Here is a 22,726-nt window from a genome sequence, read left to right as displayed (position 1 = left end):
TATGAAAGGAGAGATACAGATTAGCATTACCTCATTCCACTGCTGACTGCACAAACTACAGCCTGTTTTGACTGAGATCTTTCTAAATAGCAGGAGAAATGGACAAAAGTTGAAACCTCTGTATTGGAGGGTTATTTTTCCTAAAATGGATGCTTTTCTACCATCTGTGAACATGGTGTTGCCTATAAAGTTACCAAAGTCCCTGTTAGCCTATTGGGGGCTATTTATTTCAAAGGAGTTTTGATTTTTAAAAAAAAGTATAATGTAGTACATCATGTAGAAAAGACTAGCAAAATGCTGTACTTCCTTTCTACATGTTCCTGTAGTTACACCCCAAGTACAGCCTCATTTGCAAGAAGATATATATATTTTTTTCTCTCTCTTTACTTTCTTGGTAGTTGTTAACACTGTAGCCTAGGCTGAATTGGTCATCTTTGTTAAGCATGTCCTCAGTCTCGCATAACGTAAAGGAAGTTTGTCTTCTACTTGTTGAGAGAATGCAGACTTTCTCCGCAGCGCTGACAAACGGCCTGCATTTTGTGATTAAACAAATTATGTCCCCATTATTTGGATACATAACAATGTATAAAGACAGCAGGGGAACTGTTCAGAGATTTCTCCAAAATGGAAAACAGTTTTCCCAAATTCCCCATTGGTGAAAGGTGTAATATGAAGTTGTGTGGGCTGCTTGTTACCCTTTCTCAACCCAGCTGGTACTTCTCCTATTTCAGCATTACAAAGTACTTTAATCTCTCTCATTCTGAAGTATAATGGTAAACGCTCACAAGTATTTTGGTAATTCTATCAGCACAATCCATTTAATCAACTCAAATTCAGTACAAGAACTGTACTATACCCCTAGCAGGTGGTGAAACATGGACGAATCTCGTTAAGAAATGTATCCGTATCTCGCAAGAATTGCATCATGTACTGCAGCGCTCTCCTGCCCCTTCTGCAGGAAGCGCCTGTTTTACAGCTCAGACGTGTTCCCTGGACCCAGCCAAGCCACCGGTGCTGGTGGCACCTTGTCAGCAGTGTGGAGGGTTGCAGGGAAGAGCTGTCGGTGTGGGGGTGAATCTCATCCTGCGCGGCATCCAGCATCAGCAATGCTGAGCATTGGAGGCCTGAGTAGGAATCACGGACCTGCCGTCACATGTTTTGGTGTTTGTTTGTTTCTTTCTTTTTCTCGCTGTTTCATACTGTTGCGTAGCAGGAGGTGCCCCCCTTTTAGGTAGCTGGTTGCAGCGTCGCCACAGCAGGGACTCACGGTGTGGGTGAGAGGCCCGGCCCGGTCCCTGTACCGCATTGGTGCCTGCGCCAGCGGGGTGAGCACCCCACAGCCTTGCCCCACGGGCCCGGAGGGTGGTCAGCCTCCTGGGAAATGATGACCCAGAAGACAAAAAAAAAGAAAAAAAAGAAAAAAAAGAAAAAAAAAACGTTGCCACTTTACTAAGTGGGAAAGCCAGCCAAGTTTCTGTAGGCCCGAAAGCTCAGAGCAGAGGTGAGGGAGAGATGCCGATGCCGGCCCGTAACTTTTTATCGAGCGCGTTCCCTGCGGTAGTTTGCCTTAAATCCCTGCCACGCATCCCTGTCGCTGGCGATACCCAAGAGCTAGGCAGCGCAGCCGTGCGAGGAGGCGGGCGGTTAGTCGGGAATCGCGGCGGTTGGGGGGGAGGGGGGGAGCGCTGGCCCCGGGCTTCCTGCGCAGGAAAACGGCACTCCTGCACCCTCGAGCCATGTCCCCCAACCCTGGGGGCGGGGATGGGGGGCTGCGGAGAGGGGCCCTGTCCTGATCAGGGCTGGGGGGGCGGCATTGCGCAGAACGCAGCAGAAGGCAAAAAACACCTTTTTGGAGAGGGGGAAAAAAATACATAGGGAGGTGTGTGAAAACGGGCTGAAAGCTGCAGGGGCCTCGCTGCCCCGTGTCACCCGCTGCTGGGCGGCGCGTGCCGGGGCTGCGCGACGGCGGCGGCGGCGGCGGCGCTCATCGGCGGCGCCGCGGCGCCACCTGGCGGCGCGCCGCGCTCCCTGCAGGCCCCCACGCGTGTGTGCGGCGTGTGCGTGTGCATACTGAAAACTGGCCTTTTTGAGCACCGTGTGAATTCTTAACTCATTCACGGCCCCTTCGATTTTCTGTTAAAACATATACACGGAGAATACCAAACTGATGGGCCAGGCCAGGGAGGCCCCTCTCTCCCTCTACCAAAAAAAAAAAAAAAAGCTGCAAAATAAGACTTGGAATGGAAAACTGCTGTAATTTCCATGTTTTTTTTTTTTTTCCCGTGGAGAGATCTTGATGCGCAGTAGTTAGCTCGACCTTAAAACTGAGATAAGTTGACAAGAAGTTAAAGGAAGTATAGTTAAGTGCATGTTAGGCAGTTATCTTGTAAGGGAAGTATGTGGAGTTTTATGCAAACACTTGCAGAGCTGTGAGGAAGGTGGATTTATGAAACACAAGTCATCCAGTTTACCTAGTACTAAACTTTCACCGCACTTGCCAAATTTGAAATGCAAAGCTGTCTGTTTTTTTGCTATAGAAGTATACATATAAGGGATTGATATTGGAATGCAGGAAAAGTAACACTTTATTTAATGACGATGAAAGTACTAGATTTTTCTTATAGTCAGTATGCTATTGAAATCTGCTGTAACTGCACTATTTGGGACACAGGGGCTACGTATGTGACAGGAAATGTAAAACGTGCTGCAAATGATGGCAAATTCAGAGTATAAGATTTTAACTTAAAATGTTAGCTTTGTGTAAATAAAGTGCTCCAAGCTTAAGTACACTAGTGTTATAGTGCTTTAAAATATATTACTTAGTTTAAAAAAATAGGTAGCTCTTGTTAATTAACTGCATAATCTCTCTCATAATTGCTTTGAGTCACTTTGGAGTCTATTTTTTTCTTTTGATTAAAGAAGAAAAACTATTAAATAGGTTTGATGCAATGTTTAAAATAATTCTGTCTGTGAGTGGAATTTTCAAACCACTTTATTCTTTCTGACATTGGCCTTATCTATATCATTACTGGGATAGTTATGGTAATACTTCTTTGTCTGATGGTTGTTGGAGGGGAGAAAAGCTGTGTGCTGGCTTACGTCTTTCTTTTTGGAGAAATCTTTGCAAACGTGTGGTTTTCTGTTTTATTTTCTGCTATTTGAGAATCTGAATTAACCAGATTCTTTTCTTAGGCCCATTCTTCTTGAGGCAAATTTTGTTTTGGTTGCCTGGAAGCAGTCCGAGGAGTCAAATGCGAAGGGTGTGTGTGTGTGTCTTCTGTAACAGGAGGATATGGATAAATGGCAAGTTAATGATGTATGTGACCTGAGGAGGAGGTCTTTCTTCTTTTTTGATAAGCTTTTTTTTTTCCTTTGAGTTTTGTGCGTGTAACAGCAGCTTCTGCAGCTGTTACACACCTCGGGCTGTGGGGTTGACAGGCGGCTTGGTTACCTCAGTTCCCCTCTTCCTTCCCCATTACATTACTTGGCCCTGCTGGAGTTACTGGTCACGCCATGGGCTGCGGGGAAAGCAAGGTGTTCTTAAGTTTCCAAAATCAGTTCCCTGTAAGACCTGAGCAGTCGGGAATAACTCCCTCTCCTCCTTAAGGGTGTCGGTACTGCTCCTTGAGGTCCCACTTTGGCAAAAAATATATCAGGCCACAGCCTTTACCCAAGAAACGTTCCAGGTTTTTTTCTCTGGTTTTCAGTGGGACATTTCTTCATCTCTTCGCTTCCCCCCAGCCTTGAAAAGGTGTTTTGCATGGAAGTGGTAGGCATCTTTCTGTTAAAGGACACCTTGTTTAGAAAGCTGATCATCAAAATATTAAAATCTACTATTGTTAAGCCTGTGGCAAGCGCAGGGGATTTTTTGTGCTTCTGCCTGCAGGCTTGCTCTCAATATTGAGGCAAAAGATGACAGTGAAGTTAGCTAGGCCTCTCATTCAAAGTGGTGTTTGCACGTCTGTCACGGATACACATGCAGGAGCTCTTTCTATCAAACCAAGTGTAAAAGTTGCCCTTAGACATCCTTTCCTGATGTGTTCTAAGATATGTAACAGAACAAGGGCTGGAGAAAGGAAAAACATCTAAAGTACTTTCCAGCCCTTCTAGGTTTTTTTTTTTTTATCGTCTTGAAAAAGAGAAATTCCAAATTAAGCCAGCCTGTGGCAGTGTTTTTCAGCATTTCTTTTGCTTCCCCGGCATTTACAGCTTAAGCCTTGATACTAATTCAAAAAGTTGGGAAGTTTCCTAGGTGCTGTATGCAATAGGTAATTTAAATATTTAATGTTTTATAATTTTAACACAATTCTTTATCTGTTAAAAAGACGAGTGTGTGCGATATAAATAATTATGACTCACAGCTATAGAATTAGTATTTAGTTGTGTATGAAGCTTATTTTAAACATGATGTGTTGCTATTGCCTTTTTACAAATGGATTTGATTCCTCCCCCCCCCCCCAGCATAACAATGATCCTATTATTTGAAAGATTCAATAAAACACATTTACAGCTGGTTCTTCTTCTTTCAACACATCTTTTGAGACATCCACTTGTCTTCTGACCTACATTATGCACCGTGGGATGATTCTCATCTGACTTCCTTCTCTAAATGAAGGGTTCCTCTTCTTTAAAATGGGAAGCCACCATAGCACAGATGAATAGTTTCTGGAATTTCTTACGTCTTTTAAGTTGCATCTGAAAAAACTTTTTGTTACTCATTTTCCAAATTATAAAGAATTTAAAAGTAAGAATTTAAGTAAGCCAAGAACTTTGGTGTTCTCATAAGCTCTAAATTCACCTGACAGTGTAAAAGAAAAAGAAAAGAAAAACTAAAACTCCAAATTCCTTTAAAAGCACAGTTCATCCACAAATAACTCCCTTTTCTGCTTTCTTGTTCGTGGCGGTAGGTTGCAGGATTCTTTGTCTATTAGCTCTTCAAGGGGATTATGGAAGTTGCCAATAAATGACTGATGTCTTTAGTGATCTCCGTGGTCTCCATAAGGCTGTCACAGAGTTGTTTCATGCCAGGTCTGAAAAGCCTTTTACTTGGTTGGAAATGCCTCCCACAGTCATTGTTATCATTTCTTCTGTTCCTGAACAAAAGAGCAAGGGAGGATACTGGAAAGAAAAGAAAAGGAAATACTACTTACCTAGCAATTAACCAACCTGTGAATATTGCTGTCATAGGAGGTCAATTGGAAGAAACACCAAACCATAGTTGGTATGTAAGAGGCTAAATGGAGGGGAACTGGGACTGGTAGATAGGACGTTGACCCTTCCTCTGTTCAAAGCTGCAGGTTTTGTGGCACGTGTACAATGTGCTTGGTGGTTTGAACCCAGTTCCTTGTGAAGGCTTTTGCCAGCACCACAGTCAGCACATAATTGGTGGTGTCGTCAGAGTGGCCAGAGGTTGACCTTGTGGCTGCAGCCAACCTCTCTGATCGCACTAGCTTCCTTACTGTTTCATGTCAGTCCATCTAAAAAGAACCATTAAAATCAACTTTTGATCCATCCAATAGCTCAGAGTTTCCTAACTTTTCTGTGGCTCACTTGGAAAAATTAGGCTCAGCGCCTCGTCTGTCCCATCCTGTCCTTTCCACCACAGCTGGAGCTTCTGGCACGTGCCTTGGAAAGCCTGGCTTCTGCGGTGGGCGCAGACGCCTGTGGTAGGGCTGCTCACAGCTCGTGGGTCTGAGAGAGCTTCTTCACGTGAGCTCTAGACTTCAGCAGTCATGTGCTTACACCCCACGTAACAGTCGTAACAGTGATAATTATAATTATGATCCAGCAATCTCACCCCTCGCCTACTGCATCAAGTTTCACTTTATGATAGTTAAGTCTGTCCAGGGTACATCTTAGATCTGATCTGACTTCTTTTCCTATTCCAGCCCTATTTTTTCGTTCTCTTTCCAAAGATCTCTTTCTTCTGAAACCCTGACAAAATGATTAGCATAAGGAAACAGTTTTTCTACTGAAATATTATAAATACTTTTAAAATTATAATCTAAGTTAAAACCTTTTGGTGATGTACTACTGTATTTTGAGATAACTGACACTCAGAGTAGAGATCCTTGGCCACCGTTAGGTGGGTGAACTTAAGTGCCAGCCAGGGTAGCATGGCCCTCAGTAGAAGAAACAAGATAAACCAGCTCATGCAGAGCTTGCTCTTTATTTCCGTAGCTGTGCTACCTCTGTTACCACATTGGACTCACTGGCTATAGCTTAGGTATCTTTGCAGAGCGCTAGCCTGCAGCACAGCTGTACCCTGTGTTTTTGTCTGTGAGCAGGTCTAATAAAGGGCTTTAAGATGTATTGCCATATGCTATCCACACTTAACAAATGGTAGGAGAAATGAAATGCTGAATGAGGAATGTTAAGCTATATGTTGTAGTTGCCAGTCCACAGTCCTGGCCTAGAAGGCCTTTTCCCTTAATACATTTTAAGGAAGAGGAACAGGTGGTGATCAAGAAGACGCTCTGGAGCAGACATTGTGGTGTGTCTGACTGTTGGTACAAAAGAGAAAATCTCCAAGAAGATTTACAACTGTTTGGTTCTGTGTTTGGAGTGGCTGTACAGGCAGGCTGCCACTTGCTTAAAAAAAAACAAAAAAAACCTGACTCATAATTTTCCATCCACTCTGGAAGTATTTTTCCTGCATCAAAACCAAGTGGACTTCTCTTTCTGTGCCTGAATTAAAAAAAAAAAAAATTCAACCCTCTCAAATTTAATTATGCATCCTGCTATGTTAATGATCTTATGCCCTTTCTTTTTCCTCCTTTTACCTGCACCAAAGTTAACAAGCAGGGCCACACACAAAGAAATGCCTAGCAGCTACGGAGTGTACTGGAAGTATTAGGCTCAGGTTTTGGACCAGTTCATACAGTATTGCTATTAAATCTGGAATTACGACATAGCTGTGTTAGAGGCAAATTGATATCATGTGGCCTAATCACTTCCTAATTTTGCAGAACATTCCAGGGGTTTTATATCCCATAATTTTCTTTAACTATATTATATATATATTAGCAACATTTAAGGCAATGCCCAATTGTACAGTTTTAATTTTGGCAAACAGTCTCTGCAAGTGTTTTTGTATGGGTCCTGTATATCTATTTGCATCTTTCTCTGTATTTTACCCATAGTTTATTGATATGTCTTTAGTATTTCCTTATCACCTTCCAAGATCCAGCAGGTGAAATGACTGTGAAGGCACCTAAACTTTTTGAACTGATGCAGTGCTATCGCTCTGGCTGGGTCGTTGCGTTCCCCCTCTGTGAGGGGGACTGATGGACGCTTTTTTGTGCGGCCGCCACTGTGCTTTGCTGTTATGTTTCCTAAAGGAAGAAAAGCAGGTCTGAAGTTTTGCGACATGAGGGTAGAAGTCAGAAAGCTTTGTGTAAGAGTGGATGATTCACTTTGATTTTGTAGCACCTTGCTTTGCCTAGCTGTAACTGGAGCTCCCCTCCGCCAGCTGGGATGGTGGGATGCACTTGCTGCTCATGGGGCAAAGAAGGTGCCTGCAGGTAAATGCACATTATTTCACTGGGCTTTTCTCTACTGCTGGGCAGAGATTAACCCTCGCTCACCTCTGTGTGTGTAACACGGAGGTGAAAGGATTGATATGTCATCACTAGCTCTGCCATTGTCCAAAAATCCTAAGCACCAGGTTTAGAATGGTTTATTAAAAGTCGTACTGACAAGGTAGGGAGAGACACTGCAAACACTGAAGATGTAGTGCCTGTGGCACACTGCCAACAGCGGCCATTTTACCCACACACGCACTTTTCACTTTATTATGTGCTCAGCTGTGGGCGCTTTCTCTCCCTCACCCTCAAATGAAATACGTTGTTGAGTCTGTCACGGCTGAGACCTGGGAGGCGGATCCCCAAGTACCTGGTACTTGAAAAGAGTCGGCATTTGGTTTCAGCACAGAGCTTGTCACACTTGCGGAGCACCTGTGTGAAGCTGAGGGTGATAAAGAGATTATTATGCAAGGAGAGAATGGAGGAATTTGCACACAGAGCTGCTCTTGCAATCAGCCGGCCTTTGAAAGGCTTGTAGCATCAGTATCCTAGATAGCTAAGCCAAACAGTCATCAAGGAAAAATAGTATGCAAGTAGTTGGAAAGAAAAAGTTCACCATAAACATCATGCTGGTTTTTCATCATGCCTCCCAGTACCTAACAACATGCACTTCAGCCTGACAGAGTTTGGACCTGACACCCTTCCCCACTTAATTCCCCAGTTACTTTGTTGGTGCATGTTCTCTGGTTATGCTTGAAATTCCAGTAAACCTGCTGATTTTTCTGTCTGTAGCTGTGTGGATGGAGGATGGTTTCAGGCCGCTTTAAAAAAAATGTGATCCTTGAAGTGTGACATAACTCTAAAGCATTTCTGCTGTGCAAAGGAATTTGTAATTTTACTGAGCTAGGGAATACCTTGCAGAAGGGGTCTTTTGTGTGCTATCCTATAACTGTTCTCAGCTTTGGATTTCACTCATCTTAAAAGGTTCAGTTTCAAATTTAATCAACTAAAATTTTTGTGTTTTGTACTGTTCAGCGACCTTTCAGATTCTTTCCAAAATGGGAGCCTAATGCAGTCAGTCTCATAATCATCATAATCTAAAATAATTAAAAAAAACAACCCGGGCAGCCCAGAACTGAACAAACTTGATTGAATTAGTCTGATGGTTGCCTATTCAGGGTTCTGCTGCCCCGATTGTAAGGGCTCAGTGGGTTTTGTTTTCACAAGCAGCAGGTGTCCTGCCAGACAATGCAAGAGAGATTAGTCAAATTGAGAATGGTGAATGTTATGAGAAGCGACTTGGGCTGGCATTTTTCTCATTCATCCCGTGGAATGTTTCGCACTTCTGTGGAGAGAATGAAGTGAGCAGCATAATGGGCCGTTTAAGCTATTTGCACACTTGGGGTATGGTTACTGCAGAACTTGGCTAGTGCAGTTTTTAAAGCGTTTGGCAGCTGGAATGAAAAGGAACTTGTGGGTGAAGTTAGAAGTTGCAGAGTGTAAAATGAATAAAAATAAAACAAAGGGGCCTTTGGAAAAAATGGGGAAGAAGGAAGCCTGAAAACAAATGTGCAAGAAAAACAACTGAAAAATAACAAGGTCATGACAAAAGTAGAGTTAAGGGATCCAAGCATTAGTCATTTAATCATCCTGGCAACTGTGTTAATAATGTTTGGGAAGAAAAGAGTGGAAAGAAAAAAGCTAAATTTTGTTACTGAAAGATTCCCAAAAGACTTAAAACTGCCTTGGTCAGATAACGATTTCCCCTCCCTGGACCCACTCCCAAGAAAAGGTGATAAAGAAACTACAGTACTTCTCTCTGTACTTGTGAGATCATGGTTTTTCTTAGTCAGCATACTTTCCCAAGAAATATTTGATTAAAAATTGACAGTCACCGTCATGTATCCTTGTCCTGAAGTTGTCAGCCATGAGATTAAAAAGTAAATGAGAAGTCATTTTAGGAACTCTAAATTCCTAAGATTAAGTATGTAAGAGGAGAATGGAGACCACGAACACAGCTGAAAACAAAAGGCAGCTATTTGTGGTAAATATGTTAAAAATAATATGCCTGTATTAAGAAAAATCAAGCCTTCCCTTTGCCCACACATCTGGATTCATTCACTAAGGACGAAAATATGCCGTTATTATAAATATTATACAGATAATAGCTTGGAAGTAAAAAGGTAACTCCCCAGTATCTATTCAAAAATAAAAATATCACAAAGAAGTAATATGGAGAATCACTGTGGTGTAAAGCAGAAACTTCTGCTTCATGACCAGATGACTGGGGAACGCAGGAGCTTTTGGAGCATCTGGGACTTGTTTTCTGTGTGCTCATGGGCTCTGACTCAGGGCTACATTACTGCATTTTTCCCTCTAATATAACTGCATTAAAATCACTGCAGGGGTGAGGTAAGTTGACTGATAAAACATATATCAGTCAACATCTGACTCTCAAGAGCTTTGTTCAGCTTATGCACTGTTAAAAACCTCAAGCCTCAGCCAGAAACACTCACCATCATTCTAAAATTAGTTTGAGAGGAAGTGGGGATATTAGTTGATCATGTACTTTCTACCTTTCAGTATTACCTGCTCGTCTGCGAGCCTGCCCCATCCTGCAGTACCTCAGTCTAATTCCCATTCATCTGCACTTCTGAATTATTGGGGAGTTGGTGTAGCTGCAGCTAAACATGTCTAAGAACATATAAAGCAAGGCGAAGTTTGCAGGGAGGAGCTGGATCTCTTGTTAAAACAGCATAGCTTTTTCTTCCCAGTTACCCTGTTGTGGCAAATAGCCTTCTACTGTAAGAAAACTGGAGAGGGTATGTAGGAGTTGTCTCTCACCTTGCTCCCACTCTCCCACTATGAGAGTTGTGCTGTGAAATACACATGAGAGGAGAAAGCAGAGGAGGTGGGGTGAAAAAAAAGCAGATACTTAGCAGCTAGAAAGAGGGCACAGTTAATGTAAGACAAATCATCCTCTGCAATAGAGAGAACAGATCTCTGAGCAGCCTGACCTCCACCCAGAGGATAAACCCACTGCTAAGCAGGATCGCAGAATCACGGGTGAATTCTCCAGCAGTCCTTTCCTTAGCTAACCACGAAGGGAACTGGTATGAAAAGAAGGCTCTTTGGGGCTTTTATCTAGAATGAAATTCTAGTGTGTGGATATTAGTTTATGAGGGGTTTTGGTTTGCTGTGGCGGTAGAGCAAGGGGGAAGAGTAGATCGTGCTTTCTGTCTCCCCATGAAAAGCAGTGTTTCTTCTCATATGTATTTAGTGTTTTGTCCATATAAGTTTTAAATTCCAAGTGGTGTTCCACCTCTTCCCTTGACATTTATTCTACAAGCTACAAATATACCTAATTGGGAAGTTTTCCCTGTTCATCGTGAGTTTTCCTATGTGCAATTATATCTTATTGTTCTGATATATTCCAGCGCTCCAGATGACATAATTCTCTCTTTTGGAACCTGGCACTCCTCAGAAGTCTGCAGGCGGTTGGCCTATCACCCTGCCGTCTTCAGTGAGCGATGTTACAGGCATTTAACTCTTCATCTTTATTTTCTAGTCAGTTGCTTTGCTCTTCTGTTGCAGTTCTTTGAACTCCTTCCAACTTGTCAGTATTTGCAGATCTGCACAGATATTCTGGGTGCTTGGAGTATTTTTATTGGACCTTCCTTTCACATGATAAAATAACCTCAATTTTGTGCTGTAGACCTGCTTTCTACCTATTTCCCCTGCCATGCCGCGTTGTGTTGTACTTAGTTCAGGCTCTACACTTTGCCCTTGACTGTCATGTATGTACGATGGTTAATATACATAATAATGTGACCAGTATGGCTATCATGTAAGCGTCTTCTTCAGAGGGGTAGTTTTGTCTCCATAATGTGTGCTTTTATTTGTGAAAGTTAAGCTGAAGAAGCTCACTGAATACACTCATATTTAAGTTGGTGTCTACTGTAACATCTGTTATTTTCAACGTTGCTGCTTCCCAGATTTTGCCCTCCCACTGCATGGGCTTTTTGGATCATTTCCCTTTACTTGTCTTAGCCTGCTTTTTTCCAGAATGAATCTCATTTGATTATTTTCAAACTGCATTTCTATTCTCTCTAAGTCCCTGTGCATTTATTTCTGTGTCCCCATTATTTTTCCACCTCCTCCAAATGTGATATTTCCTGGAGATTTAAGTTAGCATGCTGTCTAGAGTCTCTTCTGGATCATTAAAGAAAATATCAAGGGAAATAGGACCTCATATAGATCTTTATAATGTTGCACCTTCTTCTAATGCTGTCCTTTGCATTTATTTTAAAAGAATTTATTTTCAGCCAGTTTTCAAATCAAGCCACAGCATTCATAGCAAAGTGCAAATCACTATCAAATGTTTACTAAAAATCAATCACATCACATCTGCTCTTTTCCCTTCACCAGTTTTGTAATGCTAGCCAAAAAAAGGGGCCAATTTCTAGCCAGTTCTGCTCTTCTGAATAGAAATCATGGTTGCATTGTCCTCAAGTCTTCTAGCCTGGTTTACTTTATAGGAAGCCTCATGAATTAAAACAGCTGTGCAACCCGTTCTGAAATTTGGTTTAGTGGTGAACAGTACTGGGGATGAAACAAGTGGAGTTTATGCATGTGAGAGGGAGAAAGAGAGGGGGAAAGGGAAGTAATTTTTATCTGCTTGTGTAGGATGTGTAAGTGATGACAATTACATGTGTTTCTGAAGAACCAGTCAAATCCGTAAATGTTCTTACGCTTCTAGACCTGGACTTCCCATGAAGTTCAGTGTTTTATACTGTCCTGCTTTGCTTTCCTGTGATCTGGGATGCCATCAGCATTTGAAGCTCTGTCCAAACTGAAGGTATGAGATGAAGTCAGCAGCTGCCCCCTACCCGTGTGCCTTGCTGAATTCCTCCGGTTTAATTGCTGGCCAGTTATCAGTGACACACAAAAACAGTAACACTTCAGTGATGTGGCAAGAGTGAGAATGGTCCTTTTAAGTGCAGCAGGTAACACAGCTGTTCTGGGTAAGAAACAAAGGAATTAAGACAGAAATGAGAAGATGACAGAGACTGAAGGAAAGAAAGTTTCTGAGAGAATGCTTAGCCAAGAACTCTTTCAATGGGGAGTGTGAGTTATAGTCCCTGGAGATCATGCAAAAGGCATCCCATTCATGGCTTTTTGCTTTGACCTGGCCATAATAAAATCTCAAAAGTTTCTGGTGACAGTAGTGCCTGCATTGCACTGGTTGAAGCAATATTTTATACCAGTGATTTAAAAGGATTGTTTAGTACCCCTTTTCAGCTGGGGTAAGTGTCTGGGAGCAAGCAGAAATAAATTTAAACTATTTTTCTAAAAAGGCTCTGACTATGTTATCAGATCGCGTACTGTCTCCTCTTGCTTTTGCCTTCATTGCGGCCCACCCCAGACTGCACAGTACACTGCAGCATTTCAGTCTGGTGTTTGGTATCTGGAGAGTCGAGTCCCTGGTGAAAAGTAGGCTAGGGCTGGGGAAAAGTTTAGGCTCGGCGTGCTTTGTACTGGCAAAAAAGTGTACTTGGGCCTGGAGGTGAAAAGTGTATCTATCCAGATCCCGCATGTTTTTTTTGCTAAGAGTAGAGCTTGAGCAATTAATATGAATACTGCTGCTGAGGCTCCTGATCTAAGCTTTTAGAGTTATTTCTAGTGTGTTAACTACTGTGTGTGTGAGACGTCAGAGAAGGCGAATCTGATAAGACACTGCTAAGAGATGTTAGAAGCTATGTTTTGTAATAACCTTACAATTTTTCACATATTGAACTTAAAATGTATGACTTCTGCATTGTGGCAATTACAAGATGTTTACCTCATAACTGCCTTCATGTATTTTCCCTATTCTGTGCTACATTTTCCACCTGGAAAATGCCCTTTTCTTTGACAGCTGCCCTTAACCAAAATGGCTAAAGAACCATCGCTGTCTCTGGGTTTGCATTTCCAGTCCCAAGCTTTGTACATGTGGTTATTAAAGCCGTACAGAACAGCGGTCTGTCTCTCCTCCTCCTCTAATGAGTCCAAACTCAAACTGATTACATTGTGCCTCCTCCTCAGCTCAAGTCAGTGATCTTTTTTTGGTGCAGTGGCACGGTATGTAGGTTCTGACAAAGTCCCAATGCATCTAGAAGTACTGGACTTGCACAAAGCTCCCTGGGAATAGCTGGCTTCTCTCAGTGTGCTCCTTTATCGTAACTGCACGGTCCAGACTCGTTGCCCATGTTTCCCAGCTCTGCAGGCCCTGAGAACAAGGCTCGCCCTGCTCTCAGACCTCCCCCTTTTTTTGTGCATTGTGCTCAGTTTAGCCCGTAGGTTGGTTCCGTCTCCAGTGAATGCTGCTATGATTGAATGATTTGTTTTTGCTTTACTTTATTATTTACTACGATGATCAAAGCACCCACTCCTTGTGATCGTAAAGAGAAGCCTTGAAATCTTACTTAAGAGCACAAATATTTTGGGCTTTGACAGATGTGCTTTGAAAATAACACAGATGTGCAGTGTCAGATTTCACTACTGCATGCAGTGTCTTTGTTTCAAACTGTAAATTTAACTAGTAGTGCCGGGCATGTGCTTCCCCAAGGCCTTGCCCCCTGCAACACAAGAAAAATAAGTTAGGTGGGTTTTTTTTTACCCTGACTTTATCCCTTTAGAGACTTTGAAATGAAAATGATCTGAGCAGAGTGAGCATTCAGCCCTGCAAGACTGCAAATCTATGGGTTATTTTTAACCTAATTACCTCAAATTAAACAAAAGCTTAGGAATCTTTTGTTTGAATTGAAAATGAGGCTAAATAGGCTTTATTTGCAGAGAAACTTCAGCTGAAGACATTTCCATTGTGCAGTTTAGAATAATGCCTATGGCACTGCCTTCTATTAAAGAACAGTACTTGATTTTCTAAAGCACTGGCTTTTATGAGTTGATGCAAGAGGATATGCAGCTACAGAGCAGTTCACTCCTTTCCCATTCTGCGAATACCGCGATCACTTTGGACTGGTGACATTTTAGATGGAACATAGTCTCCTTACACTTGCCTGGCAGTGGCTCATTAACTGCAAGTTAATTGAAACTGAAAGTTTGTCAGATGATTCAATTCAGTTACATGTTAAATGGATTCAGTGAAGTAAGCATTACTGCTGTGATGAAAATCTCAGTGGAATTGATTTGTGAACTGTTTTGGAGGGATTCAACGACTTTATCAGCAGCTCTGAGAGATCGGCATTGTGAGAACTGGTGGAGGTTAGCCGTGTTCTGAGCAAAACAAATCATACTGTTCTGTTTCCCCCAAACTGCTTTAATTACTGCCCAGTATGTTGCCTTTCTAGGACGTGTGTTAGATAAAATTACTCAGGAGAGCTGAGAAGAGAAGAAGAAAATTGAAAGAATTGAAAGTCTGGTTTGAATTCTGTAATTTAAGTAGTCAAAAATGTTGAATTCCCTGTCTCTCAGTGGACTGAGCAGCCATAAACTTTACCTGAGTTCGACTCAAACACATGTTAAAATAAAAATGTATCTGCTTTAAACTAACAGACAGAAAATTCAAAATTTACATTCCCCATAACTCATCTTTTATATTGGGCCACTGCAAAAGTCTCTGTTAAGTGAGCAATTTATTCTGTATGCTGTATCTGCTTATATGCTTGGTTTCAGTGTGGAGCCAGTTTTTATTGCTGAGTTATAAACCCTTTGAAAATAGGGGCTTGTAGTGGAAACGCTGACAGACCTTTAACTAGGTCAGTCTTATCTGGCTCCATTATCTTTGCTTTTGTTAAAGCATTAAATGGCTGCATATTTGTTTATTTTTCTTGCACCTCCAAAATTTTAACATGGATATATTATTGAATTGTTCTTTCTTTAAAATGTCACAAACATGCAGCATTAGAGAGTTTATCCAAACTTCACAGTGATCCTTAAAAGTAAATTGAACTGTTGTGTCTTTTGTGATTTTCTTGCCTATACTGTACCTTTAGTTTGTAGTATGTCATTATGATACTAATACCAGAGTTTGCTTTTTCTCCTTGTATTTTATTTCAGTCTTGAATTTTGCTTTGTTTTGTGCTCCTGTCTGCATAAAATGATAATTGTGTTTTTTGTTTATCCCATTCAGACGAAAAGCCATACCATTGCAATTTTTCTGAAGAGGAGACACCTATGGCAACATCTCAGGTGGATGAACTTCTGAAGCTGGGAAGCCACAATGCCGGAGAAAACGATGCCAATGAGTTTAAACCAGAGATACCAGCATTGGTGTCTGCCCTGGGGAAAGTTATCAAGGAGCCCTATTCAAAATACCAAGATCTGAAAGGTCCTGCAGATGTAAAGATGCCAGCATTTCACCACAGCCAAGGGCTTCCTTGCTCCAGTCACATTGTTAACTTTGCTTCAGGTGTGGGCCAAACATCTTCAAACATGTCCATGGGCTTGAAAACATCACTTGAAATGCAGGCTGGTCGCCTTAAAGAAAATTTGCCAGACTTAAGCAGGGAGCATCCTCTGACAGAAAAAGGTGCTGAAGCTCAAGAGGTAGCTCCACTCGATTTGAGTGAAAAATCAACAAGGGATAGTTCATGCAATAAGAATTTCAATACATCCTTCCAGGCTGCTTTAATTATCTACCCATGTCCTTTCTGCAGTCACAAGACTTACTACCCTGAAGTCCTGTGGATGCATAAAAGAATTTTGCACAAAGTCAGCTGTAACTCCATGGTTCCCCTTTGGGTTCAACACAACGGATTCAAGAATATTAAAAACAACTTGGTTTTTCTGGCAAGGAGTGGACGTACTGGCCCCCCTCCTGTTCTTGGTGGTAAAGAATGCCAGCCTTTGCCGGTTGCCAGATTTACGCGCACTCAAGTGCCAGGTGCTTTGCCAGGATCCAAAAGTGGCTCCCTTCCTGTTGGGATGACTGCTAAGTCTGGGAGTATGCATCAGTCCAAGGACAGTCATGTATTTGGCCACTGTGGTCCACGCGTATCAGGTTTTGATGGGTACAGGCAGCCCAAATTAAACCATTCCCAGGAGCAATACAGCATAGCAGCACAACAGCCTCCCCTAAAAAATAAGTATGAAGCAAATTCCAAACTTATGCAAATGGGAGCCTTTGGCAGAAGTGTAACACCTACTCAGACAGTCATGTCCAGGCCTAGCACACAGCCTACCAACAGTAAACAAGTGGAAAAGTATGTGGTTCCCCAAGGAAGTACCAGTTTTGCCCCCTCAGGTAAGCACTGTGCAGCCGATTCCATGAAGGCCAAATTCAACCCACCGCCACAGTATCATCCTCTGTGCAAGAGTGAGCAGTACACTAAACATGAAGAGCCATTGTTGCCTCAGAGGGAACCTCATGTAAAGGCTGGGAATGAGCTGAGGACATTGGCAAACTGCACAGCTGTGGCACGAGCAAGTCCACTAATGCAGCCCCCGCCTAGTGCAACAGGAGTTTCTCCAGTTTCACACTCCAGCAAACAGGATTCAGGATCAGATGGGCATGAAAAACGTTTGGACATTTTAAATATCTTTAAAACATACATTCCAAAGGACCTGGCTTCGTTGTACCAAACCTGCGGTGCCAACAGCCCTGTTCTGGATCATGCAGGTATGATTTTGCAAGCCCTTCCGTAGCTGTGGATCTAGCTTGCTTGCTTCTCTTTTGTTTTGAGCTGTCGTACATTGTTTTACAGCATCTTCCTTCCTTCTCTCCTTTTAACTGTTGGGATTGTAAGTTCCTTGTTTGATCATTGCTGGATAGGCTTGAATAGATTTGTTTATGTATCTCTTAACATTGCAGCATCCCCTCTCACACACGGTGACATTTCTATCACAGGTCAAATGTGTTTTGTTCCACCTGGCATATTGCTGCTCCTTTGTCCCTTTGCTTCAAGCAGGCTAGAGTTACACAGATGTTCTGTCACACTAAGATCCCTGTGATACGCTGGTGCTGGCACACATCATAATCTTTTTGCTTCAGGCAAAATAAACATCCTCTGGGGCTTATCTGTGATGTTATTTTGGAAGATTTGTTCAATTTCCTCTGCAAGCAAGTTTTCCAGCAACAGAGAGAGATAATGACTTGTCAGTGTCCTTTGTCTTTCTTGACAAAAGTCTTAAGATCTTCCTTGTCCATATCAAAGACTACTATAGTATTTTTCAAATGATTCTTTTGATCGGTTTGTGTGTTTATAATTAAAAAGAGGCAAAGCCAGTTATGTGTCTGCTAATTCACATAAGCAGGAAAGGCAGTCGTGCAAATAGGAGGTTTAAAGTTCAGGGACTAAAAGAGTACCACAGCTCTCCTTCTGTCTCTTGCCACTCAACCTCCACATTAGAAAAAGAAAGAAAGAAAGAAACCTACACTTTTGTGTTTGATAGCATGCTTTTTTGACTCTCTGCCAGAATTAGTTTGTGTCAGTGGAAACTGAAAATCACAGTGATCTGTTACTCTTGAGATGGATGGGGGCAGAGAAAGGGAACCCTAGTCCCAGCTCACAGCATTTGTAAACCACACCTTTTTTAATATACTTCTTGTCAAAGTAGAAGCTGTGCAAGAAATTAATTCCACATTTAAAGAGCACTCATTTCAGACCTTTCTTCCTACAGCTATCTAGTATCCTTATCAGGCATAATGCTCTCTACCTATTTTGTCAAAGGAATGTGTGAAATGGAGCTTGTGACTGTATTTTATAAGTGGGATCAGAGCCAGGACATTTGGAAGTTGATAGTCTAGGGACAGTTGCGATCAGATTCCCAGCAGGTGTAAAGGTTTGCAGGTTGACCGCTCTGGCAGCTGTGAGGCAAGGAAAGACCCATAATGTTCAGTCAGGTCTTTGTTGAAGGCCTTTTGGAGAAGACAAGAAGGCAAAATCTATCTGAAATAGTCCATGAGGAACACCTTTCAGCCATTATATCATCGGTTTTCCTCAATCAGTTAAAAAGTATGGCTATACAAGAGCTGATTGTTATTTAATATTATTAAAGGGATCATTGTGCAGGTGTTAGAGGTTACGTGATTATTGTAACTGTCATGGAGCTCCTAGTTTTTGTTACAGAAGCAGAGGAGAAAGACCTTTTCTGTTTCTAAAACACGTCAGTATGTCTGTGTTCTGGGTCCATTAGTCCACAGCTGATTTTCCTTTTGCCATCACTGCGCCTAGGGACATTCTCTAAAATTTCTCCCTGCCCCTTTCCTGCTCTAAATACCAGTTAATTGGTCCTCCATCAAGTTTGGGTACCTTAATGTGGGTGAACTCTCACTGATGTCATTTAATACTGCATCATGTCAATCTGCTCAGAGCAATTTTAATGATGGGGTGAGCTCCCAGCTGTGATAACAGGGATGAAGAAAAACAGTAGAAGCTGACTTCAGTGAATACGGGTATCAGAAAACACATGAGAAATATAAGGGCAAAGTAAAGTAGGGGCAAGGTTTTCAAGAAAATCTCTATTTACCTGCTTATTAAAAGAGGGATTTTATTGTCAAATAGTTTTTAGGGGGGAGTAATTTCCAAAGACACCACTTTAACTGGAATTTATTTAGTGGCCATCTTTGCTTTGAAATCTCTTCTTTCATTCAGAGTCGTTTATAGCCATCACGTTTTCAGAATTTGAAACCTTTTGTTTATGCAACTTGTCTTCATGTTATATACAATTTCCAGGTTGTTGATGGCTCTTCAAACCAATTGGCATGATGGCTGTTTTTCATAATACTACAATAAAAAGCTGCTGCAGGTAAAGGATCAGGGTCCTGCCCCCCCAAATACAGGAGGCTAACAGCCTTGTCCGAAATAATGCATGGTCCTCGACTGAGCCCTCTGAATCTTGGTCAGTATGCATCATACAAATAAGTCTTCATGTGGCAATATGAATGTGGTAATCATGACATGAAAAGTAAAACCAAAAATCCCAAAGAAGGCTTGAGTACACGCTTAGTCACATGTTTTTTTCCCAATAAATGTTCCTGATTAACTTTACTTGAGTATTCAGTATACTACATCATCCTGGATCATACTAGAATATTTTAGTGTGTGGTAATGCAGGGTCGTGACCTTTGCTTTCAACTTTCTTCATATTGTCTGGGTTTCTTTATGGGGTCCTTGTACCTTTGCGTTTTTTTTTTTTTAAAGGGTTAGTGTCCTTGGAAAAGAGAGTTGTAAGTACTGTTGTAATCCAGCGGCAAACACAAAGGTTTCTGTGCTGAGGCTAGGTTTGTTTCACACTGTTCCCAAACACTTCTAGAGAAAATCTTTTTGTTGTATTTAATAGCGGTTATTTATTTTATTTATGTTCAGATTCTTTACATGAATTGTGGTATTAGGAAAGGATGGGCTATGGCAGCAGATGCACTCTTTCCCTGGGGCTCCTTTGAGATCAGCTCTGAGTATTGGTTTCATAGGAGTTCCCATTCAGATAGTCACGTTCTTGTTCATTTACCTTAATTTGCTACCACCTGTAGTCATCCACCCTCTTTTGTTCCCGTATAGTGTATCCTGAGTGACTCATAGGGGTATCACCTTGCAACAGTGATGCCCACAGAGCAAAGCCCCCAAGTATCGAAAGCCTTATGGTGCTTCTTAGGAAACACAACAATGGCAAACCTACCTGGAAGCAATCCATTTTTTCCACCTGTTTTCTAAATAACTGCCACAAAGTAAGTGCTAGGGAGGGGCTAGATGATGAAAGTGCTAACCCAGTCTCATGTTTTGCATTTGTGTAGGACAAGTTAGCTTAGAATGATATTCGAAACCCTCCCTGTTAAGAATACAATATGGACTAGGCAAATCAGTATTTATCTTGAAACCCTTAACAGCAGTCAGTTAGTTTGTTAACCTCTCGCCCCAGTTTCATAGGTGATTGAGATTTAAACGTTTCAGAAGAGCAGTGTTTTGTGATGAGTTACTGTCAACAGTGTACAGGGAGAGAGTGCGCAGACTGAGTAGCAAACAAGCCTAACAATTGCTAAAGGCATTTGGTTTTTTTGTTAATATTATTGAAATAAAACATGTAGAGAGGACTGTGAATTGAAGCTCTTGCTGTATTTGGTAGCAGAAAAGCCAGTTCCTATCACGGAATTTTCACAAAAAGGTGTTGGAGAAAAGTATTTTTGCCTTTCACAGGCAGAGGCTTGGGGTATAGAGAGATTAAATGTCTTTCCAGAGGTCACACACAGCCATCTGGGGAGCCCAAGTCCCCCGGTCCCACGGGAGCTGCTGGACCGACAGATGCCCTGCCTTCCCCTGCAGGGCTTGGCTGTTGGCGCAGTGGGTCACCAGAGCTGGGTTCAGGTCGCTTAATGCGCTTCATTTCGCTTTGCTTTCAAGCTTGCAGCTGTAGTTGTTCTGGCTAGTTGTTCTGGTTTTGTTATTAGCAAAAATGCTGATAACATGCCACAAAATCTGCTTTAATCTGTAGTACCTTCCAGGGCAAATCCGTCTTATTATATTTCTGTGAAGCTGTCATTGAAATTGGTGTTATTTTTTCTTTTTTTTTTTTTTTTTGGTGAGTATACGGGATCCGGATTTGGCCCTAAATCATGGATCTTGTGGTATTCAACTGCTAGAAGCTGATTGTTGGAAATGAGTCTGCTCAGCTGCATTACTTAGACTGTACTGCCATCTACAGGAGGTGCTATTATAAAAGGAGATAACAGAAATAAGATTTTTGAGTGTTTTTTTGCAACCAGACATTTATTTAGAATGTATGTTGTGGTAAAAATCAGCACAAGACACTGGTGCCATACAAGCAGGGTAAATGGCAGACCATCATCTTTTCCATTCATTCTCAGGTACAGCAATCTGTGGTTTGGATGGGCCCTCTGGCATCCTGCAGTTGGTTTTCAGTTGCTACTTTTTGCCACTTTTTTGTTCACAGTTTTACTCTACTAAAAGGTGGGGTGAGGGTGGGGGCTGAAACTTCACTTCTGCTGGCAAGCGCCTGAGAATTTCTTTAAAAGCCAAAGTATTCCAATGGCAAATAAAAACATCAAGTCTTTCCTTCTGAGGAGGGTGTTTTACCAAAATAGAAAAAGATGATGTTCAAGCATTTTTTTAAAAAGCCCAATAAAAGTCAAATGTGTCTTTTTTGATCAGCAGTAAAAAGACAAAGACCAGCCCTTTAAGTCAGATACTGTAAACTGACCTTTGGAGAAAAAGGAGAGGTTTGAGTGGTTTTCCACAAATGCTAATGGCCTAGAAAACATGTTTACCGAGGGCTGGTAGAAGGCTGCTGTGCTGCTACTAGCTCAAAATGTCCGGAATGACACTTTCATTCACAGATGTCTTTCGTCTGTGCCTCAGAGGTCCGAGGTCAAAGCAGCACCGGCAGGCAGGTAGGCAGGGGCTAAAGGTTTGATCAATTTGTGATGGCTCCACTCACTCTGCGTTTGTCTCTAAGGTATTGCCGCCCGGGGGGGACAGTCGGGCTCTGGTCCTACTCACTTCCTATTATCCATGTGACTTGTCTCCGCCACGCTGGAGTCGCTTTGATTTGCCTGATGTACTGCTTGACAAAGCTGGGTGATGGCTGAAAAGTGGATCCAGCTGCTCTGAGAAGCGCACACCTGACATGCCAGTCCTGGTGCAGGCACATCACGGGGAGCATTTTTTAATTCAATGTAATTTATGCATTCTTGCAGTCCTGTGTGTGCCTGGCCTGTCAGCCAGTGCCTAGATGAAGGCTGACAGTTGTCATCCAGGGCCTGAAGGTAGCCTCACATAATGACACATTAGACATACTAATGATGTTTTCTTCTGGCATAATGTTTTCTTCTCAACTTTCCTCTCTCCTCTCCCCCTGCCCCCCCTTTACCTCCCTCCCTCCCTATCAACTACAGGGATGCTTAGGACACAAACACGCCAAGGAGACTGTGTCTGCAGAGAATGTGGAAAATGCTTTAACCAGCCCAGTCACCTCAGGACTCATCAGAGGTCCCACACAGGTAGCTTTTTGCACTTGTTCTTGCTCTCTCTCTTTCCTGCTTTCCTTCTTTCCAATCCAGCTAACAAAATGCCAGGAATTATGTTTACGTCCCATGTTAACCTAAGTAATTTCAATACCTAAATCTCATGCGCAAGTTCTTTATTTTTATGACTGTTGCGCTTGCTCCCCGCATATTACTTACCTGATTTCCCCCCCCCCCAACTCTCTAAAATTGCAATGCATTTAAGGTAAGTCTGTTTGCAAATGTT

At 42.1% G+C, this 22,726-nt stretch overlaps 1 protein-coding gene across 9 annotated transcripts in view; it reads left to right on the top strand.

Moving 5' to 3' along the window:
- ZNF516 (zinc finger protein 516) overlaps positions 1–22,726 on the top strand; it is a 141,852-nt gene that overhangs the window by 73,008 nt on the left and 46,118 nt on the right. For 8 of the 9 annotated variants that reach the window (XM_067290768.1, XM_067290770.1, XM_067290765.1 and 5 more), the window contains exons 3-4: positions 15,655–17,142; positions 22,372–22,476. In XM_067290768.1, the coding sequence (XP_067146869.1) occupies positions 15,655–17,142; positions 22,372–22,476 (1,593 nt within the window). Of the gene's footprint in view, positions 1–15,654; positions 17,143–19,198; positions 19,333–22,371; positions 22,477–22,726 lie in introns of those variants that run through there. The other variant, XM_067290774.1, reaches the window with a different exon arrangement.

Source organism: Apteryx mantelli, chromosome 2, assembly GCF_036417845.1.
Source record: "Apteryx mantelli isolate bAptMan1 chromosome 2, bAptMan1.hap1, whole genome shotgun sequence".
Taxonomy (NCBI): Eukaryota; Metazoa; Chordata; class Aves; order Apterygiformes; family Apterygidae; genus Apteryx; species Apteryx mantelli.
The sequence above is the reverse complement of the archived record's forward strand: the minus strand, read 5'-3'. Positions and strand labels throughout refer to the sequence as shown.